The sequence below is a fragment of the Marmota monax genome, unplaced genomic scaffold (assembly GCF_021218885.2).
Source record: "Marmota monax isolate L192 unplaced genomic scaffold, Marmota_monax_Labrador192_F-V1.1 WCK01_AAM20220418_F8-fsc00157, whole genome shotgun sequence".
Classification (NCBI taxonomy): domain Eukaryota; kingdom Metazoa; phylum Chordata; class Mammalia; order Rodentia; family Sciuridae; genus Marmota; species Marmota monax.
Window position 1 is genome coordinate 70,318 of NW_026694573.1, and position 27,729 is coordinate 98,046.

Genomic DNA, 27,729 nt, shown 5'->3' on the forward strand with positions numbered 1-27,729 from the left:
TTACATAGAACTAAGGGGGAGATGGTAGGGTTTAGATAAATGGCAGGCAACCCGTTTATTGGCAAGTTCTTTCAGATATCAGCTCCAGAGCCCAGGAATTAGTTCTCATTGGGGCTAAGGTTCCCCGCCAGCGAGATTTGAAATTGGCGCCGGCAGGAGAGTTCACACGGGCGGGAACTTTTTGCGCCACTGCAGAAAAGAAGAAGGTAGGAAGAAGAGGTGCTTAGGCACCATGTTGGGGTTTTTTCTCTGGGGTATGGCTGCCATTTATACTTTTCCCAACACAAACCACGTGTCAAAAAGGACAACATGGAAACAAATGGGGCTAAACAGCATTAGTTGTAGGATACCCAAAGTTCCTGGTAAAGAGCTCATTTGGTTTTTTGTGTGTTTTTTTTAAAAAAAACAAAAAACAGGGAAAGAGAGAGAGAGAATTTTAATATCTATTTTTTTTGTTTTGTTTTCGGCGGACACAACATCTTTGTTTGTATGTGGTGCTGAGGATCGAACCTGGGCCGCACGCATCCCTGGCGAGCGCGCTACTGCTTGAGCCACATACCCAGCCCTAAAGAGCTCATTTGATATTGCAATCTCATTTGAGATTTTGGTTTAATTTCATCAATTGCAGCTCTGTTCTGAGGTAATGGAGCAGTGAATCTCTTCAGAACCAAAGATGGAGGTGATGAAAAGTTGTCTAGTGAGATTGAGATTGAGTGAGAGGGAGCTTTGTGCAGACTATACTTGGCACAATTCTAGGCTGCGCACAGTCATCTAATGAAGACTCATGTCAACTGTAGGTCACATCTTTGCCTGCCTAGCCTATGAGGATACATGCAAAGGCTGTTTCTGCACTCATAGGATGGGACATACACCAAACACAGGAAAACTCATGGAGAAACTGTTGGGTGCAGAGCAGGCTGAACTGTGTTGTCTGCAGGGCAGGCTGAACAGATGTTGGCTGCAAGATAGCCCACCACTCAAACCCCCCTCTATCTGGTCCTTTATCACCTGTTTGTGTGTGTCAAGTCCCGCTCAAGGCTGAGCACTCAACCCCCCTTGGGCCAACAAGGCAGCTTGCAGACCCAGAGGCCCCATTAGATTTGGGCTATAAAAACTCCCTCCTGCCAGGCCCCCTCTCTCTCTCCCTCTCTCTCTCTTGCTCTTTCTCTCTTGCTCTCTCTCTCTTGCTCTTTATCTTTCTTACGCGTGCTCTCTGTCTCTCTCTTGCTCTTGCTCTCTCCCTATTCATCTCTTCTCTTTTCTCTCTCTTTCCTTCTTTCCTTTCTCTTTGTTGCACTGCTGCAATAAAGATCTTTTGGTTGCTCCGAGTGTTGTGGTCACTTTCCTTTCAGAAACACAGAGAGGCACATGCAACTCTCAAAGACAGACACAAAAACCACACCAGAAAGCCTACACACACACACACACACACACACACACACACACACACATTCTTCATATCACAGGCTCAAATTGTGCTTTCCCAAGCATATCAAACTTTGCCAGGAATAGGAAAACTGCAGGTCCCTGAAGGACACCACCATCATTCCACACCAGTCCAAAGTATCACCAGTCAGCAGGGAGAACTTGGGAGGCCAAGTGGAGCAGGTGACTACAGAGTGAAAAGAGGACACTACCCAACATGAAGTGTCACATGGCCCCACCATGTCCACACATACACAGGGGATATGTAACCCCACTGCACATCTGCACACCTGCCTCACTGCCACCAGTTCCTAAACACACACTTAGTGGGGAGATGATCACCAAACCATCCATTCCTGGGATTCTGGGGGATCTGAACCCATTCTTCCAGATCAGACCTTCCCTGACAGTCAGAGGTAGACTAAGAGTTCCCATGCCTCAGTGACTCACACAGGAGGGGTGCTGCTGAGCTGGGGTCACTGGCCCCAGTTAGAAGAGGTGTTGCTGGAGGGCCTTCCTGCAGCAGCAGCCAACAAAGTGAACTGTAGGTGTCATAATCTAGGCCTGATCCACTCTAGCTGTAGTTCACGGCCCCCACCCCAGACGCTGACCCAGGACAGAGTAAAGAGGCCAAAGGCCAAAACCTTATCACATGGGGCTGCCCAGTACATATTCCAGGTCTCACATGGACTCCTTTCATAAATGCACATCCTACTAGGCTCTTTTTCATAAAAATGAGGACACAGGTGGAAAGTATACCTAGATTGAACATCCTCAGGCAGGTGCCTTCAACCAATTGGTGCCTTCCCCAAACCTTCCCCCAAGGCCCAGCCCCAGCTGCTAGCAGAAGGCTTGGCTCTCACAAGTTCCAGTAATGCCTCTAGCCCTCCCTATGTATTCCATGGCAATGGCCTCAGCAATTGCCATTATTCATTATATTCATTTCAGATTTCGAACTAGGTCATGAGCGTGATAGGGAGTATAGCCAACAATGGCTAAGATTGAGGAAACGAATCCTAGAGAAAACTGGGAGACCATCTAGGGAATTCAGTGTGATCCTAGAAATCTCAATAACTCTCCTACTTTTCTCCCTCAATACCCCCAAATCGAAAGAGGGCCACTTCACACAATGCCAAACACTCAACACAGCAGCTGGAAGATGACTTGTGAACAGCAAATCCGACTGTGTCTGTGCCTCCAAATCCTTCAGAGGCCACTACTGCTCTCAGCACAAATCCGAGAGGTCTCTGTAATGCAAATCCCTGGCCTCACTCTCTCCCTGGCCTTCTGCAGCCCATATCAGAATTCCTCCACATTGATGGCTGTTCTTTGTTGTTTCAGCACCAGCCAGCTAGAAGCCCCTCAGTGCCCAGCACAGCAGCTGGGGACAAGCCTGTTGGGTGCAGAGCAGGCTGAACAGATGTTGGCTGCAAGATAGCCCACGCACTCAAACCCCCCTCTATCTGGTCCTTTATCACCTGTTTGCCTCAAGTCTGAACACTCAACCCCCCTTGGGCCAACAAAGCAGCTTGCAGACCCAGAGGCCCCATTAGATTTGGGCTATAAAAACTCCCTCCTGCCAGGCCCCCCTCTCTCTTGCTATCTCTCTTGCTTTCTCTCTCTCTCTCTCTTTCTTTCCTTCTTTCCTTTCTCTTTGTTGCACTGCTGCAATGAAGATCTTTTGGTTGCTCCGAGTGTTGTGGTCACTTTCCTTTCAAAGCCCACAGCCTGTGGGATGTGGGAGGTGGGGCTGTAACACAAGGAAGCTAGGGGGGCTCCTGGTCCCGGTTCAGGATGCAGAATGGGCAGCACTGAGAAATCAAGGCAGCTTCAGATTGGGACTCAGTCTCCCCACTATTCTAACCAGAGGGTGAAGCCAGATTTAAAGATAGGTATAGTGTAGCTAGGTAAATCGGGTCTGATATGGAATCTAATAGAAAAATATGGAGTCAGAGCTGAGTCGAATAAACCAGAAACTACACCTGGGAGATTGCAATGTTAATGTTCCCAAGCCCCCCACACACACACACCGCCCCCGCCCCCGCCCATCCTAAAGAACTGTAAATGAAGCAGCTCCCAGCAGACATGAAGGTGCTAATCAATTCACCCTAGGCCCTTCTGGCCCTAATCACTCCTCGCCCCCACCCTCCTGCCCCAAGGCCCAGCTGTTTTCCATCTTTTGGCCTCCTCATCTACATCCCCCAACATGCAAGACGAAGGGAAATAAGCAAGATAAAAAAAACAGGAATGTAGGAGGACAAAAGAACGCCTTAGATATAAAAGGGATGAGACTTCCCCAGCCTACGGATTCCACCTTTCAGGGGACGTCTTTTCTGCTATCCTTTAATAAAGCTTTTTACTTTCCACTCTACACTTGCCTCTGAGTGCATCTCTGCTGTATTTGGGGAAGCAAGGACTCCTCAAGGTAACCGGCGGTATAAGTAGCTCCAGTGATGTCCTTTATCACAGTCTAAACCCTAGCAGGAAAGGGAACGCAGACTCCAAGCCCACCCCACTGCTTGACCTGAAATGGCATGAGGCTGAGGTGGCTGTGGACAGTAGCACTGGGCTTCCTTTGTTGGACCACTGGTGAAGAAAGAGCCAAGTCTTAAAATTCGCGCCTTCCACGGGCGAGGGGGTGGAGAGTTGGTGCGCACAGACTCTGTGTAAACCGGACAGGAATTCTTTGAAATACCCCGATATCCAGGCAGGATCGGCGGCAGGGTCAACTGACCAGAAGCTGTGAGATTTAAGACACCCATGTTAGAAGGCGGGTATGGGCTGACGCAAGGGGAGGGACGCGCAGGCGGGCAGACGGACGGCGCTCAAGAATGACGTAAAAAGGGTCGATCGAACCGCGCTCAAAGCTGACGTGAAGGGAGCTGGTAGCGTTGTTGTGGCCAGCAGCTGGTGAACGCCGGCGCCATGGAGCGCTACGCCAGCTCCTTGGAGGAGTCGGTGGACGGGGCCCGACAGCAAGAAAAGCACTACCAACTGCTGTCAGCGCTGCAGAGCCTGGTTAAAGAGCTACCCAGGTGCGCAGCGGAGGGCGGGGCGGGCCGCTTAAGTGGCCCAGGTGCCGCCCGCGCTCACCGCGCCGCTCTGCCTGCAGCTCCTTTCAGCAGCGCCTGTCCTATACCACTCTCAGCGACCTAGCCCTGGCGCTCCTTGACGGCACCGTGTTCGAGATTGTGCAGGGGCTACTGGAGATACAGCATCTCACCGAAAAGAGCCTCTACAACCAGCGTCTACGACTACAGAACGAACACCGAGGTGCGGAGGGGTGGCGGGAGAACGCAAACTCCTTCCCAGGTCGGCCAGCCCCAGGAGTGCTTGACCTTTGTAGGTTTCCTAAGGGTCCCTCGCAGGAGACACCTCAGGTTGACCAGATCAAGGATGCAGAGCTTTCCGTAGTGTCTTTTTGGTGGCCATTGAATCAAGCCAGTATTAATTGCACAACCTCCTTCTGAGCCTGACATAAAGCCAGAAACCCCCTGCTTAGGATACCCTGTTTCTCCGCCCACTTCTAAACTAGAAGGCCCAAGGTCTTTGCTTGGAGGCCATTGACCACACCCATACCCCATAGCGGATAAACGTTCATTGACATTTCTGCAGCACTCTAGGGTCAGTTCCCTCAAAGGCCCTACAGGGCACCACACCAGCTGTTCATAGAATTCCTAAGCTCTGAACCCTATAGCACCCTCAGCAACTCCAACAGCTTTCCATTTGATCCACAGGCTTGCTTCCTCCTGTGTGTCCCCCTCAGGGCTTGAGAGCCCCTTGCTGAAAATTATAATAGGGAGCTCTCCATACACCATTATATTTTTACCTTTGCTATTTTATTTTTTCCTAACTTTGTTATAAAAAAAGAGTTAAAACATTTGGAAAATTTGAAAGAACTGTATAATGAATACCATTTTTCTCTCCACCTAGATTCAACAATATTTTGCCATAGTTCGTTTATGTAACACCTGAGCACTTCACCAGAAGTCCTCAGCGTTCCACTATACCAGGATTTTCAATCCAACACTGTTGACATTTAAACTGGTGAATCTTTATGATGAGATAGTGTCCTGTGCATCACAGGATGACAGAGGCACCCTTCCCTAGTCATGACAATCAGACATGTCTGCAGACAGCCCTAGGGTCAAACCTTGACCCTGAGAGAACTGAAACAGTGCTCTAGAACAATGTTCTCCTACACAACCACAGTGAACCATTCCAGGTGTCATGGTCACATTACCTAACAGGTCTCAAATTGTCACTTTATAATTAAGGATCCAGTCCAGGTTCATATCCTGCAATTGATTACTTAAATCTCTTCTGGAATAGTTCCTAACATTTATAGAGGCTGACTTTTTGAAGAATCCAATGCATTCTACCTGTAAAATGTCCCTGTACTGCATCTGTTTGTTTCTTCATGCTATCATTTAACCTGTTTCTCCACACTGTTGTTTTTTGTAAACTGGACAGCAGATTGAGGCCTGATTAGATGTAGGATAAATGTTGGTGACAGACCCCAAAAAAAAATCCTCCTAGTGTTGCAAGGTCCCTAACCCATGAGGGCAGGCAATGTCCATGTGCCCCAGGATTAATGTATGACTACTGAAAATGGATGTTGGATTTTATTAAGTCCTTTTCTTCCATCTATGGAGGTGATCAGGTGGGTTTTCTATTACTACAGTGAATTACATTGGTTTTTTTAAATTCCTGAGATGAACTGCCTTCTAGGGATAAGTCATGATGTACTATAATTTTTGTCTATCTTGGATTTGACTTGCTAAAATGTTGTTAAGCAGTTTTGCCTCTGTGTTCATGACAGATATTGGTTTGTAGTTGCCTTGTAATATTTTTGTTAGTTTGGGCATTGGGGTAATGATAGCCTTTTAGAATTTGTTGAGAAGTGGCCTTTTCAGTTTTCCATAAGAGTTTGTGAAGAGTTGGTATTACTTCTTCCTTAAATGCTTGAGCAACTGTATTTTTCAACATTTTCATTGACGTACAAGGTACACATAGCTCACAGATCCAAAATACATAGCTCATTCTTTTTCTTAATTTTTTTTAGTTGTAGATGGACCCAATACCTCTATTTTATTTATTTATTTTTATGTGGTGCTGGGGACTGAACCCAATACCTCACACATGTCAGACAAGTGCACTACTACTGAGCCACAGCCGCAGCTCCTAATTTATTCTTTTTAATGCTCAAATTGTGCCATGTTTGCCATGTTGAGAGCTTCAGGCTGTCTCCATCTGATGTATTCCCATTATTTTTCCAGCACTTCCTTGCCTCAATCCTGGAATCAGCCATTTATTCATGGAATCCTGGTTGCTTTTAAGTGGGATAGTTTTTGGTAACTCTCTAGAACCTTTGTCTTGTCCTTCAGAAGGCTTGAGCAAGGTCTTGGTATGGCCAGCAGAGAACAGGCTTGTGCTGACTTTCTGCCTTTCCTTCAAATAATTTTTAACAGGTGGTAATTGGCCTTTGTTTTCCTTGGGCATTCCTAAAGCCAGGCCCCTTCTCAGCAGGTAGTTGGCATGGCTCTCTCCTTAATGTTTTCTTTTGCTTACCAGTGGAATCTGGGAGTTTGCCTGGGATTTACAGCAACATTTGATAAATGGAGTGAAGAAAATGACATTTCCCTGCATTTATCTGTGCTCTTTGTCCTGCTTCCACTTAATGTACACTATAACCAGAAAACCAGAGTGTCTTTCTTGCCTCTGTGTTTATGGAGGTGTTTTGAAGGTGTCTTCTGATTTCAAACACATTTACTGTGACAACTATCACCATTGTGGTATACAGAGAATGCCAGGAAATGGGATTGGAGATAGCTATATGCACTGCAGGGGCCAGGTTACCTGCCAGGAACCTCAGGGACAGTCATGAGAAAAGCTGTCACATGAGAGCTCTTCCTAGAGAGTGTGGGGTTTTGCATTTTCTTGTCCTGCCAGCAACCCCTCCCTGCTGGGGAGGCATGACTGTTTGATACTTAGACCAGTAAGGTGTAGGGCATTGGCTGTATATTCATCTGGTGCTCCTGTCCTCTGATCAGCCCATCAGAGTGGACAGTTTGCACCCATCTATGTGTGTGGCATGATTTAGCAGGGACCATGGAGCCTTGCTCAGTGGTGGAAGGTGAAATCCTTTTGGAACAACATGAACTCCTCAGCACAGAACTTCTGCTGGCTCCTGATACCTCAGGCTTAACCCAATTGGGGGCCTCCCAGGTCTATACCCACCCTTCTCCCTTCTTTGGCTGCTGTGCAATACCTGGGAGATGCCAATGGGGAGGGGTAGTTCTGTTACCCTGAAGGGCATTACCAAGGAAGGAACAGCACAGCCACACAGCTGGCAGTCAGCAATCTTCTTCCCTTCCTTTCCCAGTCCTTTATCTCTTTTGGTCTCCCATAGATGATGGCAGGGCACAACTAAAACTCTATCATCTGAGCCTATAAGCATTCAGACCTCAGTCACCCACCCACCTCCTCCAACCACCCTTGGTCTTCCAAGCTTAGGCTGTAGCTCTGACCTCAACCCTATACCAATATTCCCTTTTCCATCCTCCTTCAGTTCCCTGTACTTTCTGGAGTCCCCTGGATGTGCAGAAAGGTGCTCTGGGCACCCTGCCCTGGGTGAGGGCAGACCTGGGAGAACTGAGACTCCACATAGCTTTCTTTCACATAGAGCTTAAGGCAGGGTGGGATCATGAGGTGGTGCTTCCCAGCCTTAGGCCTGGCTGAAGGGGCAGACACGAAGAATTGAGGTATGCTCTGGGCTCCATTCTTACCTGTTTTGGGTCTATTCCCCTCTCCCCAAAACCTGCTATTCCTAATGACTCGACTCCATTCCCAGTTCTCAGGCAGGCCCTACGGCAGAAGCACTTAGAAGCCCAGCAAGCCTGCCGGCCCCACAACCTACCTGTGCTCCAGGCAGCTCAGCATCGGGAGCTAGAGGTAGGGGACAGGGGTGGGATGGCCAGGCCTGGCTCTTCCTTGCAGGGACTACCTGGTTCTGCTAATAGAGCTCAGGGTGGCTCAGGAGCTGCAGCTATTCTGAGTCTTGACCACCAGAGGCCTGGACCACCAGAAGCCTGGTGAGTGGCTACACACGGATTTTTTCCATGGGCCAGGGCTGGGTAGGGAGTGAAAGCCCAGCTGTGATTCTCTTACTCTCTAAAACAGTAGCTTCTTGTGGGCTGGGGTGCACACAGAGCAGGCGCTCAATGGGGAACATTGAGGCCTCATGCATGCAAATACAATGGTGGAGTGACAGGGATAGCCAGAAAGGGGTCCATCCTTCTCCCAGGGAGCTCAGAGTCAATTGGAGACACATACATAATCAACAAGCCATGGGAGAGTATGGGTGGTGGCTACAGAGATGTACACTAGGTCCAAGGCTGCTGGGGCTTTGGGGGAAGCCTCTTAGAACCTCTCTGCTGCCGAGTCTGGTGAGGCTGAGAAAGGTGAAGACTGGGTGTGGTGAGGATACCTGTGGTCCTGGAGCCAGTGTCACTGGGGATGGGCAAGGTACTCAAGAGGAAGTGGCAGGCAAAATCATGTGTTTGAGGCTTTGAAGGGTGTGGTGGTTGAGCCTGGAGCCACCCTCACTCTGTTTGCGGCAGGCAGTAGAGCATCGGATCCGGGAGGAACAACATGCAATGGACCGGAAGATTGTCCTGGAGCTGGACCGGAAAGTGGCTGACCAGCAGAGCACACTCGAGAAGGCAGGGGTAGCTGGCTTCTATGTGACTACCAACCCTCAGGTCAGTGCTTGGCCCTGCTGCAGCCCTTATCATTGGTCCCTGAAGGCCAAATACATTTAGGATTATACTCCTGGTCCCTGATGAGTTAGGCTCAGGTTCAGTGGTAGGTGGGGATAGCAAGGAAGTGGGACTCCAGAAAGAACCTGGAGGCCAGTCCCATGGCCCACAGGAGGTGAGCCTGTAGGCCCTGGTATCTGCCTCTAGGCCAGGGTGGAAGAGCACCAGGTGTCATCTGGCCCTCATGGAGGACCCCTCTGTATTCCAGGAGCTGACACTACAGATGAACCTGTTGGAACTTATCCGGAAGCTGCAACAAAGGGGCTGCCAGACAGGGAAGACAGCCCTGTGATCAGGTGGGGATCCCTGCTGGCCACCACTACCAACATTGCTGGGAATACAGCCCTGACTACCATCACCAGAAAGATGCAAGGAACTTATCTTCCTGGTATTTGGCCACTTGTCAAATTTGATGCCCATTTGCCAGCAAGCATCACCATTCTAAGATCAAGCCAGGTTCATCTGGCTGCACCTGTCACCCACCTTTGCCTGGGTTTTTTGTGCAAGCACTAGGATGGTGTCATGAAAAGGAGGGAGGCCTAGCCTACCCGCTGTCTCCCCCAGTGCTGGGTGGAGAGCAGTGTTGTTGGTTCTATACCTTCCCCATTCCATGGGCACATCCCAACCTCTGCCAGGCCCCAGGTTTTGAGTTTGTTTTGGTCTTGGCCTCTCCTTTGGCAGCTGAAGCCCCCAAATAAAAAGAATTCCAATGCACAAATCCTGTGACCCAAAGAAATAAAGGCACTTGGTTTGTGTCTCATTTCTGCCACAACCCACATACAGTCCTTTCCTGATAGCTCTGTGGCAGTGTTGGAGATAGCAGAGAGCAGTACCCATCTTATGCAGCCACCACAGTGTGGCTGAGACCTTTCCTGGGGCTCCCCTCTTTTTAGGATGCCCAGTCCCATTATCTGTTTGCCTTTGTGTAGACTGCAAGTCTGGACTTTGAAGTCATGGGTGGCTAGGTCTGCACTGAAGCCATCTGGGAAGTATATCTTGTCCCATCTGTGGTAGAAATGATCTCTAGAACTTGAAAGTGAGACTTCTCCATCCAAGCCATTCCCTCTATGCTGCCCAGAGCAAGCTAATTTCATGTGAGGGCACCATGGTAGAATTGAGGGTTTTCAGATGTAGAATAGTAGTTTATTGACCAGGCAGGCTTTCCAGCTGGACCACTACCCACCCATGAGGCTCAGGTATATGGGTTGGACCCTGGCAGCAGACAGTCCCATTAAACTAAGAGGTAGGGGCCCAGGCCCTCTCATTAGACAATACCTTGGCTCAGGCAGGCATCAGACTCAGCCTAGGCCTGAATATCTGCATCCTGGGTGGGGCAGGAACCACCTAAGGCAGCCCTCCCCACCTCCAACAGGTTTCAAATTCTTGGGTATAAAAAGGCAAATCTGGTGGTGATAGCCTGGGAGCAACCCAGACTTACACCCCTAAATTCCTTTTCCCAGGGCTCTGGGAGGTCACAGAATAACATGGCCGCAGGTGGTAGAGTAACTATGGTGGTGGCACAGCAGTTAGGCTGGGCGGTAGAGAAGGCTGCCAGTGCAGAGCCGCCGCCACAACTCCTGCCACAACAGCTGCCGTTCCCGCTGGGTGCCCTTCATAATGCTGCTGTTCTCCAGTGCTCGACGGGACAGGTAGGGCAGCACCTCCATCACAGGGCCATAGGGTACATACTTGTATACAGAGAAGCCTGCCTGACCTATACACACAGCAAGGACACAGGTGTGACTTCCACTTTCTGCATCCCCACCAGGGTGTCCCCCAAACCCCACCCCACCCAGGAATGCCCAGCTCACCCAAGGGGAAGCTGATTTGGTCACACATGCCCAGAAGCTGTCCAAAGCACACCTGGTAGTCAGCTGGATGCAGCCCCAGTTCCTCCATCCTATGAAAACATGAGACCAGGCTGGTGAGGAGTCAACCCTAAGCTATTGCCCTAGGAGAAGGGTAGAGGGCCCCAGTCTTATCTCTGAGGCCCTTCTGCCACACCCAGACTCCAACCCCTTCCCTCCAGGATCTATCCCATGCAGGGTGGGGCTGAGCATTTGAGTTCTGCCCTGCCCCCCAACTATGTCTTGCCAGCAAGACTAGGCTAGGCTTCCCTCCTACTCCTAGAGGGAGGCTTTCCCTGGGTAGGCGTTGGTACGTGGCCAGCACTGTTCCCCTTTCCTCAACCCTTCTTTTTCCCCATTACCTCCCCCACACCTCTACATCCTGACCCCCTGATCACCCCACCCCAAGAGCTTGCACCTGACCCCGGGAAGCTCCTGGGCTGTCTTAGAGCCCAAGGGGATTTTGCTTGGTGACTGGTCTTCTGTCCCCTCCAACCATTGTCCTCCCCTTGCTGGCTGCTCCTCCATCCCATCTCCACAGCTGTTCTATCCCATATACAGCCACCAGCAGCCCAAGTCTTTAGAAGGTAGCTGGTATGAATTCAGATGTGCTGCCAAATGTCAAATATGGAGTGTGGGAGATTTAGTACAAAAAAAAGAATGAAAATTTTTGTGTGTGTGTTGTTGGGGATAGAACCCAAGTCCCCAGACATGCTAGGCAAGTGCATCCTAGCATGGAAAATAATTTCATCTTTTTCTTTTAACATAGTTAATAGAAAATTTAAAATTACATCTGTGGCTCACATTATATTTTTATCATCAAAGCTCCGATGTTAGGGTGGGGACCCCCAACTATCTGGCCCCCTCTCCTGTCATACCATCCCTAATAGGATCATACAGAACTTTCTGGGTTTTAAAATACCTACACATTGATGATTCTCATGTTTTCATCACTAGCTTCCTGTATCAGGTGTCCTGATTTGGCACATCTGTACCTGTACTCCAGAATACCCATACATACACCTATACCTTAGGGCACTTTGGGGTCTAGGTGTGAGAGATGGAACCATGGTGAAAATTCTGGAATACTTAGGAATTTACTTCACCTTATTTCTGTATTTGACTTGTTAGATTTCTCCCAAAGTTGTGCTCCATGGGACAAGCATTTAAAGAGAAAACAGACTGTATTAAGTTCTAAATGCAATTTTAAATGTTAATGGAAACTGTTTACAGATGAGGCAGCACATCAGAGAGCTCTCCTGAAGGGCACTGAGATTTAACATCACCCTTAGACATTTCATTGAAGCATTTAAATCACCTAAAACAATTTATTTTTTGAACTTGAAACTTTAATTAAAGTCAAGATTAATATTAAAATCTAAAGTAATGGCAGAGCAGCATCAAGAATACCAGCTAGGTCCAGAGGGCTTAAATACTCCATACCAGCTTGTTCCATGGATATTATCCTATAGCACCTAATGGGTTACTGTGAGCTCCTTGACCATTGGAGTGCTGACAATTTTCCCCAGCCTTGGAGAACCCAACAGCCCAGTACAAGTAGCACTTACCTGCTCAGGGTAAAACGAATGGTGTCTTCATTGTGGGAGGCTACCATTACCTCAGCCTTAGAATTGTGCTTCAGCTCCTCCAGAACATAGTTGAGGCACCTGGGGAGAGTGCCATGTGAGCCTGGTCCCAGGCCTGTACCCCTCACTGCTAACCTTGCAGGCCCAGAGCTATCCAGTAAGCAGCTCCTCCCAAGGGTACCTACCCACAGCATCAGGAGGAACAAAAACAGGTCCTGGCCCTCCATTCCTCAGCACCTCATAAAGGGGAAGGATCAACAGCCAAGAAAAACTGAGCAACAGCTTGGACTCAAGAGTTCACAAAGAACTAGCTGAGGTGCGACTTCCTCACATCAAACATTACTGTCACTACACAGGGGCTGGGAGGGAGCTTGCCTGAACCTGCAGCTTTGCTTCTGGGAAGGGATCCTACAGTTCGCTTCCTAGCCCTTTGAGGAAATAAAAGGAAGTGATGCCTGGGGGCCTTGTGTGGGGTAAGCATCCCTGTTCAGCAGCAAGACTCTCAACAGTATGATCATCATGCAGTGAGGATAACCATCAGGGTTGGAGTACATTCTCTCTGACCCAGGAATTTGTGACACTGTGCCTAAGACACAAAACCTATCACAACAGATGCATACAACATGAGGAGGACGAGATGTTCAGTGAATCCTATTACAATAACCAGAAAAGATCATAGACCCTGGACACATAACTTTGTGCACCTGTATTAAACACATGCCACTGTTAATAGAACTGCTCTGTTGACACAGGAGGATCCAGATGTACCATTAAATGAAAAAAAAAAAAAAAAACAAGAGCAAAGGACAGAGTGTACTGTGTAAACATTGATGGGCATGGCACGTACACAGCACAGATGTGCACAATTGGCTTGTGCTGCCAGGAAAGGAGCTGCAGAGACACTCAGGGTCCCTTAGAATTTGCAACAAGAACATAAAACCTCAGAGAAAAATCATGCAGTTGGACTGCCTGTGCTACACAAAAAGATCTCCAAGATAAACGGCAAAGATAGCAGGTGCACAACCATTAACAATCCCACCATGTGAACTAAAAAGCAAAGAGTAGGGACACCATCATGGGGAGGGCTGGGCACCCTGGGCTCATTGCACATTTCTCCACTAAGTATCAACAGAAGACAGCTGTGATATCAAGGCCAGTTTTTGTTTTGTTCAGTAGACACCTCTTTTTAAAAAGAGGTGTTTCCCTAGTGTAGTCGTATCACATTCACCCCATGCAACACAACCCAGGTTTAAAACTAGATAGAAATAAAATCTCTGAACTTTTCCCTTTTCTCTGCCAGATGCTATGGCCAGCCTCAGACTGAGCAAGCCCCTATCTCAAAATAAAATATTTTAAAATGTAGCTCAGTCTTAGAGTGCCCCTGGTTTCAATCCTCAGTACCAAAAAAGAAAGAAAAAAAAAGAAACGCCTTCATGTTTTTTAATAAATGACAAACAGAAGAAATATCACTTATGCCCTGAAGGAGACCTGAATGGGGTTAGCAGCATGGTCTTCTACGGTCCTCACTCCCCACGTCTCCCAGGAAACAAGACAGAAGGGCTGACTCACTTGTGATACATAGCATTAGTGGCCTCATATGTAGAGTTGATAGGGTCCTCATAGCCAAGATCCACAGCACGGGCGCGCTCCTGGACCATGTATGCACCACGTACCAGCTTGGCCCCAAAACACCAGTCCTCACGGCGAGCCAGCTCTACATCCAGGGTCACATTGTCATAGGCATCCTGTGGGACCAAGGCCAAGTCACAGGGACCCCAGCTGATGGCCAGAACAGAGACTTACTAGGGCCCAGGTGCTCCAAGGTATGTCAATTTGGGACACCTAGGACTAGGCAGAAGCCGCCTGAGGGAGGTGCCACTCTGGGAGTCTGGCAGACAATTGTAGGTAAGAATGGGCCTCAGATCTGTCCCCAAGAAGGGGTGACAACAAGGCCACCTTCATGCATCCTCCTCTGGCCTGGGACAGCCCTGTGGGGGGTCAGCCCAGGTGCCAGGTATCCAGAGTTTCCTCAGCTGGGATCAGGGTGCATGCTGGGGCCACCTGACTGGACCTCCACACCATCCTATGTCTGGATACTTGGCTCATCCTTATAAGCTCTGGATCTATACAGGCCCCCAGCAACTTAGCACCCTCAGGCTTAAGGTTCAGTTTGGGGTCCTATCCTAAAGTACCTCTGGGCTTCCTCAAGACATGCGAAATTCTGCACAAGTCTTTTTCTACAGAGGATCCCAGACCTTTTATCAAATTCTTAAAGAGGCCTGTGCTAAAAGCAGACAAAAAGAAATGATCATCCATAAAGGGGGTTTAAAGTACATCAGATGGATTCTTAAAAAGCTCTTCTGCCTTCCCCATTCTCATCCCTGCCAACACTCTTGTCTGAGTCCCAAAGCCCAGAACAGGGACTGGCGACAGGTCTCAGAGGTCTTGCTTACTACTACTCTGAAGCAATCACCCCAATCTCGCTACCTCTGCAGGGTTGGACATAGCCACTGGGCAGGGTTTTCTTTCTTGGACAGTAGGGCCCAGACCAGGATAACTGCTACAGAGGGACCTCCCCTTGGGAACATAGCCTGCTCTCTCCTCTCTTTCCTCTGCACCCAGCCTCTTCTCAGAGTAGGGCAGATGCCACAGAGCTCAGAAAACCATACCTCTTGCAGGGTAGTTGGTCATGCTGCACACCGGAGGATTTATAGTCAAGGCCTAGAGGTAGACAGGGAAGTGGGGAGGCAGGGGCCCATACCTTGAGGTAGCATTGGTAGGTGTTGAAGATGAGAGGCTTCTCCACATTGAATTTGCGTTGTATTTCCAGTGTCAGGTGGCTGATTGCTGGCTGGAAATAAGTCTGCTCAGCATCCACCATCAGCCGTACCCCTGCTTCCATGGCTTTCTAAGAGGTGCAAAGGGCAGGAGAGACTTCATGGCTCAAGTGAGACAGATGCCCTTCCTCAGCACAAGTCCCAGGGTCCTTGAAGCCCCAGCCCCCACCCCATGTGGGGCTGGCTCACACCGCCCCACCGTGGCCAGGACATCCATTCTCTGCAGTATCCTCATCATCTGCAGCTCCTCCTTCTCAGTGAACTGTGACATCAGGGGTTCCAGCTGTCCTGTCTGAGAGTACAGCATATGGTCAAACTACACTGTAGAGCCAGGGAGGCTACACTTAGAGACCCAGATCACACCTGTGTCAGCAGTGCTACACTCAGCCCACCAGTACCACCTTACCCTCTCATACAAGGCCAGAAGGACCACCTGAGCCAGCCAAAACCTTGGTGCCTGCCCTAGAATCAGACAGCCTTCTTTATCTTGCCTTCCCCCAACTACCTTTGCATGTGAAGGTCAGCACCTTGCCCTAGGCCAACCAGACACAGTGATATGATGCCCTGGAATCTCACAGCTAGCCAGCTCTTTGTCCTATACCTGGAGCCTGGTTGTACCAGAAGGGAGTTTAGTGCCCGTGCCAGCTAGCTCCAGGCCCTAGCTAGGCCCAAAGTGTTTGCTTCTATGGCTTCCCCAGGACCCTCAGGGGGGTCCCATAGCTGTGGGGAGAACCCTTTCTGCTCCCACTCAAGGCAAAGGATGTGAACCTTGACCAGCCAATCAATTGGAAAGGCTCAGTCAGGAACAGGGAGGACTCCAAAGGAAAAACCCATGATTACAGGCAGACAGGATAGCTATGGGGAACAGACTGACTTGCAGCAGGGGTACCAAGATGGTGGCCCTCAAGAAGTCAGGCAGGTAAGCAGTGGGCTGGAAATTGGAAGTGGCAAGACCCAACCTGGGGGGACAATGCAGCACCAGGGCCTGCCACTTTCCTGCTAATGTGGCAGAGAAGTTCTTGGTAGTGCTGACAAGCATGTCCCTCTGTAGGCCCCCAGCAGCTTCGCCTCACTCTACACAAACACTTTATCCCTGGCCATATGTATGATTAAGTCTCCAGGTGTCAGTGACTCTTAAGTAGAACCACACTGAACATGCCACACCTCTAGGCTCTAGGTCAGTGACTCAAAGTTTGGGGGCTGGGCCCTCAACTGGCCAGGGCTGAACAGCATGGAAGGAATGTCTGCAGAACATGTTCCCAAGAAAATGTTCCACCTTCAAATCCCAGCATAGGAGGGGCTTCAAACAGTCTCATTCCTCTCCCTGTGAATGTAAGCTAGCCTAATGATTTGCTTTTAACAAACTAAACTTGACAGGAAGTGACACCATATGACTTCTGAAACTAGGCTGGAAAAGGCAACATGGCTTCTACCTGGCCCTCATCTTAGAAAACATTTGCCCTTGGAACCCAGTCACCATTTTGGGAGGAAACCCAATCAACAGCCAGCATCAGCCTTTGGACATGTAGGTGGGGTACCTCCACAATGACTAGATCCATGACCCTCTGAATACAAATGTATGGAAGACCTCAAACAAGAACCACCCAGCTGAGCCATATAAACCTAGAATTATGAGAGAGAATAAAATGATTGTTGCCATTTCTGGCCAAAGAGGTTTGGGTGACCTAACAAACAAAGTTAGATGACTTGAAGAAGTGCCCCCCCAACACCCAGATATCCTCTGCTTGTGGCTCCTCAAGGCTCCATGTTGGTCTCTGTTCAACACTCTGAGGACACTAGTGGGTTTGTTCTCTCCCCTGTGGGGCCAGAGAAAAAGGTAGTCTCAGTCACACTGTGTCCCCAGGGTGGAAAACAGGAGATATGTGATGAGCTTAATTCTCTTCTCAGCCAGGACCCAGTGAGAGGGAAACATTACCTGCACATTGGGGATCAGCAGGTGCTTGGAAAACTGAGTCCTGCAGCGAATGAGGCTTTTCCACTCCAGCAGGTCCATGGTGCTGTGGGAAAACACACATCAACAAAGGAGGCCAAAAGATATTTCTTGATCCAGCCACACAGCTTTACCCATGGGTGCTCAGATTGTTGGACGTATCAGGCCAAAGCCAACCCATTCCCCAAAAGAGCACTCCCAAACCCAGCTACCATAAAACTCACTTCTGTTTTCAGTCTTGAAGTTAAAATATAAATATTGTTCTCTATTTAAAAAATTAAAACCAAAATGTGAACATTCCTGAATTAGGGCATCGGCATTTTTATAGCTGATGCCCTAACAGATTAGGTTCAGGGAAAAGCCAAAGGTAGGAGACCAGGTAGGAGGCAGATGCAGCTTTAGAGGGACTAGGTAAGCTACAATGGATAGGGATGGCTGAGCACTACATATGAATGGGATCCCCTGGTGACTTCTGTCTCAGTCTTTGGCCCTGAGGATGGGATATGGGACTCTGATTCATTGCCTACCAGTGCAAGTCTCAGGAAGGGCCAATACCCTTTTTCTGGGACTCAGATAATTCCAGAAGAAGCCCTGTGTCCATGCTGCCCAGCCCTATCCCCAGGGATTTCCCAGGTTCCCATCACTCCTACTTAGTACATCTTAGAGAAGTGGTCCCTTCAGCACTATCACCTCTTAAAGGAGCAACCAGGATTTGGAGAAGCTGCTAAAACTCAGCTGGAACCAAGGCTACCCCCAGGGTAGTTAAGTAGTCCCCCTTATTCTCAGTCAGGGATGCTGCTCTTACCCAGATGCTCCCAGGGTCTCTGGTGTAAACCAGTTCTCAATCTCAGCCCTGGATGCAATGCCCATCTTAGCAATGCTTTCCTTTAGAAGTAAGAAGGAGGAGTCAGCACTGATGTCTCCGAGCCCTATCCACTAATGTCCCCCTCTTTTGACTTTATTACATCATTAGCAGAATGGAATCCATTTTGGACTTGTTACTATGCCACAGATGAGTCTATTCACATCTGTCTACTGATGCCTGTTCTCGTCCCTCAGCTCCTCCACACTCTTGCTACCTCCCCAACCCTCTGCCAGTACTTCCTGTATTTGTTCAGAAATAGAGCCCATGGCAGGTCCTCTTTTTCTTCCATCCTCCCCAGCTGACAGTAGCAGTAGAATGGGCTATCTCTCAGAATTGCTCCAGGGATCCACCTTGGACCACAGCCACTTACCACTGGATGAGGTTCTTCCCCAAGACCCCATGGTGACCATCCCCTCACACTCCACCTGTAGTGCTATCACCTCCAGTTTTGTGTCCATGGCAGCGTGCCCAGCCTGCCCTTGCTCTGCAGCCATTTGGTGAAAAAAATGTCTCCACTTGGTCAGTACATCTGAGAAATGCAGCTGCAAACACAAGCCTGAGTCAGTATCCATAGCACACACCCAGTTCTCCCAGACCCTTTAAAGCTCTGATACCCCAAAGACAGGACTTGTATCCTGTATTAATCCTTATATACTCAAGAATATGGACACATATGCTATCATTTAATGCCCACAGCAGCCCAAATGTCTTACAAATTCTCTGGAGATAGAAGGTTCTAGCACTTACCAGAAACTGGGGTCTACCCAGGGAAGTGAGCTTAATTGCTATGAAGCCATCATCACTGGCTTTACCTGTCAGAAGCCAAAGGAAGAACTATGAAGAAACAGATACATAGATGGGAGAAGGAGCACCAGGAATCTGTGCCCTGCTGACTCTGCAGCCAGTTCCCTAATCATGTTGCTATCCAGTCCCCTAAACACATTTGCACTTGGCTGCTCCAGAGACCCTACCACAGAGGTGGGAAGGGGTGACTTGGTAACATTTTTGTTTGCCACATAATGCAGAAAGATGGTGGCCAAAGGAAGCAGCAAGACCTACACACTGCTATGAAGCCCCAAAGGTGTCCCTGCTTCTCCCTGCCTCAGTTTCCTTCCCTAATGCTATCAGCACCACAGGATATCCATGTATGGGTCACAGGACACAGACATACCAAGTAGAGAAGAGGGTGGGGCACTCAGGTCATCTTTGCTTCTGTTTGCCCTCCCCCTACCTCATTTTGCCCCCAGAGAAAAGAGGCAGGAGGCAAGAAGATGTCCCTCACCAAAATGACTGAGCATTGACCTGACCACTAGGGATCCCCCCAGCCCATTAAGCAGAAACTTTGAAGCATCACTCACTCCTGAACTTAAAAGGTTCAGAAGGCATAAGACCTGCTGCCATTATACACAAGACTGCTAGGGATGGCATAGGGACTATGCTGGGATCTCGTGTGAATTAAGGACATTGGGGCTCAGTGACCTCATGGCTTAACTCACCACCCCCATTCCCAGCCCCCAGTAGGCTGTACCAGGGAGGGATTCCCTGTCACAGAGGATATGGCATCGTTAGCCGAACCAAATACTGACCCAGGGCAGAGGGTAATTCAGTCCACCATCATGGACCATCTCCCAGTGCTCCACATTCAGGCACTTCCCAAAGAAAGGGCAGGAACATGAGGTAGAGAAAGAAGCACTGTCTCAGGAAAGGGCTAGATGCAGCACAAACTGAGTGTGACAGCCAAGCCCTCTCACTGCAGACCCAGCCTTCTTCACCAACCAGTATCTCATCTCCACTTGCCCAAGGATCTTCCCAAGCTGGGATCAGGCAAGTATGTAGCCAAATCACCCTACCTGAGGCCTCTATGCAGTGCAACAGGGTCTCCATGCGGCTATCATACTTGGTTTCACTGGCACAGAAGTAAGTATGGGCACCACTGATGACGCTGTCCCTTTGGTCTCCAAAGGTTAGATGGGCCTGATATTGCTTCTCACTCTTACTCATGCCTAGAAAAGTGGACACATGGCCTAAAAACAGCCACCAGCTCTACTAGAAGGTATAGCTCAAACCCCCTATACCCAGCATGAACAATCCAATGACTTTGTCCTTGGCACCCTCAGATGGACTCAATCAGCACTCCTGTGCTATGGGCCCTGCAGCTCTCTACTCCTCAAAGCTGCCTTTTTCTCTCAGCTGGTCATATACCCCTTCCCTTGCTGTTCTTTTAGCTATAATACATTTCCACCTGGCAAGCCTCATCATGGGGCAAACCAGGTCAGGAAGGCCAAGCCTCCATCACAAAGACCTGGATTGTCACACACTAAAAGCCAAGAAGACTAAGTCCATATGAAAGGGCTATGAGAAATACTCAGGGCCTGTCACTTGCCAATGTGTGAGGATACACAGAGCCAGGCCAGGAGCCCCGGTACAGGGAGGAGCCTCAGGACTTAATCTTTACCCCAGCGTTTACTCAGGCCATGAACCCATATGTCTCCTGGGCCACCAGGGTGCATGGGGTGGGGGAGAGCATCTGTTCATAAACAGTGGCCTCTTACTCACTGCTGCCATTCCTTTCTGTTGAAGAGGCATAGGACCTGCAGAAAAGAGAAAGAGGCAAAGGTCAGGGTCATAATACCTAGGCCTGCAGGTAACAGGAAGCAGAAGAGGGAGAGGAGGCTGGGGCTGAGCTGTGGGCCTGATCCTGATCATGATCTTGACTGAGGGCTGGCTCCAAAGCACAGCTCAACTTGGGTGTGACCACTGGGCCAAGGAGGGACAGTGACCTCTGGAGCCCTTGAAGCCCACCTGAAACCATGTGGATAGAGCTCCTCCCTACTGAGAAAGAGTAAGAAAACTATCCACTGAGATTCTCAGAACAGCCCAGGACATGCAGCTTTGTCTTGAAAAAAAGCTAGCAAGGAGGTGATGCTTCTTCCCAGGAAAAATGGGAACACAGAGCCACAGAGGGCACAGAGGAATGGAGGCAGGAAGCCCAACTCCAACAGTGAAATCCCCTTGCTCTGGCTTCTACCTCCATGTCCATAGCCTCTGAGTTCCTCTGAGGACACCTGGGCAGAGCTCTGGGATCCTTCCCCCATTGCAGGCACAACCACAACCTGCAGGGCCAGCCTCCCTGCTTTATTCTTGCCCCTTAGACTTATTTTCCAAGCAGCAACCAGGAATTTTCTTTTAAAATGCAAATCAAATCTCACTATCCCCTTGTTTAAAAAGCCTCCCAGGTTCACAAGGTATCCCAGAACACCCAAAGTCTTCAATAAGACAGGACATTGAGGTCAAGACACTGGCTGCCCTTGGCCCAGCTCATTTGCCCTTCTACTAAGGCTCAGTCAGGCCTACAGTCCTCCCCACAGTCTTTCAACTAGCCTCACTGTAACTTCCCTACCCTATTGCCACTTGTCCTTCCCTTCTCCACTGTACCCCCTTCTGATGTCATCCCCCCCCATTAACCATTCTCCCCCCTAATGTGGCAACCAGTTTCTAGTGCTCAGTTCCAATGCTATGCCATTGCGATAGCAAGAGTTTGGGCTGTTATAAATAATGGGGATGCTCACCTTAACCTTAATCCTAAAACACTGGGCTTTTTACATCTCAGATTTTGTATTTAAAGCTGTTATATATTAATTATTCATTACTTATTCATTAATTAATGAAGAGAGAACTCAACCTCATAGCCAGCACCATACAGGGTCTCCAGGGCCTATGGCCCAACCCATACCCCTACCATCTTTTGAAGCAAAAGTAAAGCCATGGAAAGGTCAAACCAGGAAAGCAAGGACAGATGACAGTTAACTGCACCTTTGGTAATTGCACCTTCAGAAGGCCTCTTGTATCAAAGGGTCTCACCATTAGTGGCTTTTGACCTTACTGATCACAGAGCAAGGCCTGGGCCACTAAGCCACATGACGAGCCCTCCCCATTGGCCCTGGCTCCTAACCCAGGACCTTTATCCGTGGACTTTGAGCCAGAATATCCAGGTCAAAACCCAAAAATCGTGGTGGACCCAAGCCCTTAGAGGAATGGGACTCCTCATGACACCACAGTCCATGAAGCCACAATCCAGGATCAGGAGGTAGGCAAGCAGCTACTGCTCTTGCGCCTCCTGCTGACAAGATGTAACAGAAAAGAAGAGGGTAAATTGTGACTGTGTGACAATGTTCTAACTCTGTAACAAGGGAGTAGTCAGGTCCCACAAAGACCTCCTGTCTGTGACAGGAAGCTTCCTGGCCTCCTTGTAAGGCTTCTGGCATGAACTGGCAGGGTCAAACCCCTAGCCCTTTAAATCAAGGCCCAGGAACAAGACAAAAGCCACACACTCCCATGCCTTATATGCTAAGGCAGAGGAGGCAGCCTGAGTACTGCCTAGAGTAGAAAGTCTCATGGCAAGGGACAGCTGACCTTGGGCCTCTGGACCTGGGTGACCCCCAACAGGAAGATCTGGTTCTGAAACTGCACAGCCCACAATTTATATAGCATGTGTTTTAACTAGCATACACAACTGCTGGACCTTGACTCAATTCTTCTCATGGTTAGTCCAGGGGCAGGCCCAGAACCACCACTACTGTCCCCTCCTTACCACAGTCTTAATTCATGGTAGTGGCCTCTGCTTCTCTCCCAGAGTACAATCTATGGGCCTTGTTACAAGACAAGGAAGGTTGATATTCCTCCACCACCACCTGTTATCACAAGGACACTGAAGCAGATCCGTACTGCTAGTCACTCCTGACCAGGACTACCCACTGAGTCCTGCAGGCCATGTGATGGTATGGAGTGGTGCCTGAAAATCTAGTCCTTCCCTACAGCCTGGGTTCCTCTGAAGGCAAAGCAACAAGCAGCAGAATTGGGTGTATATCTTTGTTATCTACCATTGGCATTAGATGGTGGTCACCCTATAATGGCTCCACTTTAGGCTTTAAATATAAACCTTTATGCTTAAAATGTAAACCTCTCTGCTTGACTACTGGTGGCTTATTTTAAAACTGACATGGGTTTTTTTCCTTCTTCTTCTTCCTTTCCCCATTCCTAACCATGAGGAAAGCAAGACTGACCTTCTTCCTGTCACAAGTTGACAAATTATCTGTTCTTCAGCTCATTGGCCAAAGCAATCAAGAAATTCAGATTTCTGGGCTGGCACCAATGGGTCTGGGAATTGGTTAACTCTCAAGGCTACAAATACATTATGACTCCTGATAGGGCACTTGAGGAATTTAGCCTCTGTATCCCTTTTTAAAAGCCTACTGTCCCCCGGGCAGTTAGAATTCCAGTGTCTGAGGCAAAAATCCCCTGTGTACTCTACTTTGCTAAAAAAGCAATAAAACCTTTTTCTCAAAACCTTGTCCCAGTACTGGGTCAACATCAGGGACAAGGACTGAGCTTTTGTATCAACACTGTCAGGTCAAGAAGGGACTACCACTTAGGTCTCAGAGCCCAAGCAGACAAGTAGCCATCAACAGCAGGCAACCTAACAGAGGCACAGCCTTTGCAGAGTGAGGGAAGTGGATTTACAAGTGGGGTGGACAGTCCCCAGGCAAGGCACGGGCCAGCCCACCTCCAAATGCTCCAACTACTGCCAAGCATGGAGGAAGCCAGAGGGGCAACTCTAGGAAAGGATTCTTTTCACATCAAAGGCGCCTGAGAAACTGCGGTTGTGAAATCACCCTGTCTGGGACCAAGGCCACAGAGCCCATTAGTTATTCAACAGGCAGCTTCAGTAAAGGCTGCAGCCAAGTCCCCAGGGGGAAGGGAGGCTGGCAGGGGATGCTGGACTAGAGCACCCTGCCTTCAAAACAGCCAGTTGCAAGGCAAGGGGCTGGGCTCCCCAGGCCAATGAGCCAGAGGCCAGCATGCTGAGACAAGGCAGATACATTCTGTTCCCAGGGAAAGAGGCCTCATGTGACTGCCTTTCCCACCCTACTTCCCTGCAGCTACCTGGGGCGGGACAAAACAAATGTGAGGCCTGATTTGCTCCACAGAGGGCATGTCCTGAGCCTTACATGGGTCAGGCCCAGAATCCAAGCCTGTCCTGGAGAGTCACAGGCACCAGCACTTTGGGAGAAAAAAAAAAAAAAAGCTAGCCTCTGGTGTGTCTGCTATTACCTCAAGAAGTAGAGGGCAACATCATCCTGACATTCCATCCTACTGCCCAAGTGGGCAGGTCAGTGAGATATGCCCCCTACACTCCCTGCCCAGGGCATGGGCCTTGCAACAAGTTTAGTGACAACAGGAGGGGACTCCAGGCCTGCCTAACCACAGTGTTCCTGGCTGTGATTCCCTTCACCATGGATGCCTGGGCAGAGGCCAACCCTGGGAGACTCCACACCCTCTAGGCAGAGTCACCTGCAGATTAGGAAACTATTTCAAGACCAGCTGAGGCCAGGCAAGGGTGGAATGGTGGACCCACCAGCCACTCAGGAATTCCTGGGAAGAGAGACTGTAGCAGAGCAGGAAACCAGAGCAGCCTCCTGCGAGCGGGGGAGGGGGTGTCGGACAAATGTTTGTGTGAACAACCAGGCAGCACATATTCTCAGTATTGGAGGCCACACATTTACACAACTCTGCCCCTGTAGGGCAAAAGCAATGTTAATTTCATAAAACTTTACATGTCACAAAACATGATTCTTGTTTTGATTTTTTTTCAACCACTTAAAAATGCAAAAGCCATTCATAACTTGCAAACTATATAAGACCAAGTGTTGGGCTAGACTGGGCTCAAGATCCATAGTGTTCAGTCCCCAGTCCTTAACCACCTCTGGGTTCAGGCATACTGGTGTCCATTCTCACCCTCCTCCCCAGGTGGGCTTTACTTACACCAGCCTTTCCATGGAAGCCCAGAGTTGTCATCTGCAGAAAGTAAAAACACAAGAACTACTGGCAGAACCCAAGAGGGCCACTTGTAATCAAGCTGATGGCTCATCTAGCATTGGCCTCTACCTAGACAAGGCTGAAGTTCAGCAACTGAACATGGCTCCCAAAAAACCCAGTGTTCTTTGGGGTTACTACCAGATGCCTGTGTAACTCTAGATAGGTAAGCCTTACGCCATCTCCTTGCACTCTGCCTCCTTGGAGCTCAGATCTTCCTCCACTCCGTAGTCCAGGATGGAGCCAACACCAAAGGTCTTGTTGTGCCGGATCAGGGGCTGAATGGACTCCCGGTCCTCGCCAGCCACAAACTGCCCATAGAAGGTCATCTTCATTAGCTTGTCAAACAGTTTCTGCCCAAGAAGTTTTCTGGCTATCTGAAGCAGCTGGAAGGCAAAGGGAAGAAGCTGACTGGGCCATCCAGCCTATCCCTTCTCAGCAGAGAAATCTTCTTTATACCTCCCTATAAACTTCAACCACTTAGGGCCAAAGTGGGCCTAACAGCATCAGGTTGTTTAGGGTGGGTTTTGGGGGTTTTGCTGTCATTGTTGTTTTAGTATTAGATATTGAAACCAGGACCTTGAGCATGCTAGGTAAGCATTTTACCACTGAGCTACATCCTCAGCCCTTTTTTTTATTTTTATTTTGAGACATGGTCTCACTAGGTCACCTAGGCCACTATCAATTTTATAAGGAAGATCATTAAGAGCAGCTTGCTTATTCACTTACAGCAACCATAAGTCAATCTTCATTTAGAGCAGAACAGTGGGTACTAAAGTACCCCTTTAGTCTTCCATCTACTCTGGTCTCCCTATGACTATGAGCACATTGTTCCTTTCTGGACCCCACCTTTGAGGGGGCCAGCTCAGAGTCCACCCCAGGGCACAAAGGGGTGCCTGACCACTGCTTGATAGGTAAAGAGAAGCATGGCGCATCTCTGGGAAGACAGTTTCTATCCCTCTCTCACTCCCTTTTAGTCACAGGCAGGCATGGCTTCTGTACTGTTTGACCCTATCCCACAACCAGTCACTTGTGATACCACTGAGAGACCTGGATATAGCTTTTGCCCTGTCACAGAGTCCCTGTGATTGACCACTCCCTCCCGTCATTCCTGCCCCAGAAGGCTGCCTCCTCCTGATTACAGTGCCAACAGCACTTCCTGCTCCTTTCCAGTTGCCCCTTATAATGCTGGTCCTCCCCACCTGCTCTACCAAATCCTTTACCTCCAATGTCCATTCTCACCCTCCTCCCCAGGTGGGCTTTACTTCAGGACATTACCATCTGCCACAAACATACTGGGTCTCCTAGAGGAGACCAGTTCCAAGTTCCACCCCTTCTTCCTCTACCACACTCCCATTCCTGCCACCTTGGCTCCAAGCGTGACTGTGAAGCTCCCCCAAGGATCCAAGCCAAAACCTCTGATGAGCACCTGACTCTAACTTCAAGGGTGTTGCCCTCACATCCCACCTGCTATGGCCTGGGCTAAGCTGTAAGTGTGACTTAGTGTTTCTTTTACTCCTCCTGCCTCCCAGTGGAGTTGAGGGCAACACGATGCACTCAAAGTCTCACCCGAAAAAGCCACCACTACCTACACAGCCTTCCAGACTCCGGGGGCCAACAACCAGACCCCTACAAATTGTTCCCAGGGTCACCTTGAAATAACTGTCATCTCTAATACCTCTAAACTGGTTAATTCCCCAAGACTCCCACACTTCTTAAAGTTTAAATTTGGGTGTTTTAGGTGATTTTCTATTTTCTTCAGCGTTGTTCAGAATGACGGTGTCTGGGAAGTGACTGGTCACAGCTTGTGGAACTCTGCCAGAATTCCCTTTGAGCAAAATGAAAGATACTTGATTTTAAATTCCAGGGTGATAACTTTGTATTCCTGCAAGTGGTACATATCTTAAACATTCATTGGTCTTTGTTTTTAATTTTAAATGATGAGTAGGGAAATTCACAAGGTCCGAAAAGGAATGCAGGAAACGCCTCCCTTCCTGGCTTCAAATCATCGCTTCAGGCGATATTTCAGTGGCCCCAGCTTAACTCCATAACGGCTCCCGGGACAGCAAAAGCCCCCAGCACCGCCCCTAGCCACCTGCAAGCCCACCCATCCGCCCACTCGCACACCTGCTGATGGCGCTCCAGCAGCGTGGGTGAGGCACACAGCCGTAGCACCAGAAGATTGCGCGCTAGCTCCCAAGTACGCAGGCTGCGGTATGCCTCTTGCGCGTTGCTGAAGTCCACCACGGGAATTGGCGGCCTCGCGGCCTCAACCGGCCTGCATCCTGGTACAGCCCTGGGACCCGCGGCGGGCTGCTCGCGGGTAGCGGGCGAAGTGGACAGCGGGGCGAGATGAGGTGTGCGGGGAGAGCAGGATCGAAGGGAAAACACACGCCTCAAAGCCATGGCGGGCAGTCTCTACGATCCCGAACAGCTTAAGTACACCCAGACAAGGAGGCTCCGCCCTGGAGCCACGCCCTCACTTCGGAGGTCTTGCCTCCGCCCGCCCCCACCCCACCCCCAGT

The 27,729-nt window shown here is 49.4% G+C and overlaps 2 protein-coding genes across 5 annotated transcripts; one reads left to right on the plus strand and one right to left on the minus strand.

Moving 5' to 3' along the window:
- Positions 1 to 3,863: 3,863 nt before the first annotated feature.
- Positions 3,864 to 27,635, minus strand: Prodh (proline dehydrogenase 1). 3 transcript variants are annotated; one of them, XM_058571702.1, is made up of 14 exons: positions 27,332 to 27,635; positions 25,382 to 25,590; positions 20,888 to 20,922; positions 20,182 to 20,334; positions 19,079 to 19,143; positions 18,757 to 18,873; positions 18,272 to 18,351; positions 17,452 to 17,533; positions 15,715 to 15,807; positions 15,440 to 15,586; positions 14,248 to 14,423; positions 12,661 to 12,759; positions 11,057 to 11,145; positions 3,864 to 4,165 (listed from the first exon to the last, which is right to left on the minus strand). In XM_058571702.1, exons 1-14 carry the CDS (start codon positions 27,608 to 27,610, stop codon positions 3,903 to 3,905), a joined length of 1,887 nt encoding a protein of 628 aa, XP_058427685.1. In that variant the 5' UTR covers positions 27,611 to 27,635; the 3' UTR covers positions 3,864 to 3,902. The 3 variants fall into 3 exon arrangements, with proteins under 3 accessions (XP_058427685.1, XP_046277016.1, XP_058427686.1); XM_046421060.2 differs by lacking the exon at positions 3,864 to 4,165 and adding an exon at positions 10,367 to 10,959 and having other exon boundaries at positions 27,332 to 27,634; XM_058571703.1 differs by lacking the exon at positions 3,864 to 4,165 and adding an exon at positions 12,199 to 12,241 and having other exon boundaries at positions 11,060 to 11,145; positions 27,332 to 27,634.
- Dgcr6l (DiGeorge syndrome critical region gene 6 like) lies at positions 4,274 to 10,005 on the plus strand. 2 transcript variants are annotated; one of them, XM_046421061.2, is made up of 5 exons: positions 4,274 to 4,460; positions 4,538 to 4,737; positions 8,279 to 8,379; positions 9,048 to 9,188; positions 9,454 to 10,005. In XM_046421061.2, the coding sequence occupies exons 1-5, from the start codon at positions 4,351 to 4,353 to the stop codon at positions 9,535 to 9,537; spliced, it is 636 nt and encodes a 211-aa protein (XP_046277017.1). In that variant the 5' UTR covers positions 4,274 to 4,350; the 3' UTR covers positions 9,538 to 10,005. The 2 variants fall into 2 exon arrangements, with proteins under 2 accessions (XP_046277017.1, XP_046277018.1); XM_046421062.2 differs by having other exon boundaries at positions 4,276 to 4,460; positions 4,538 to 4,698.
- Positions 27,636 to 27,729: the final 94 nt, after the last annotated feature.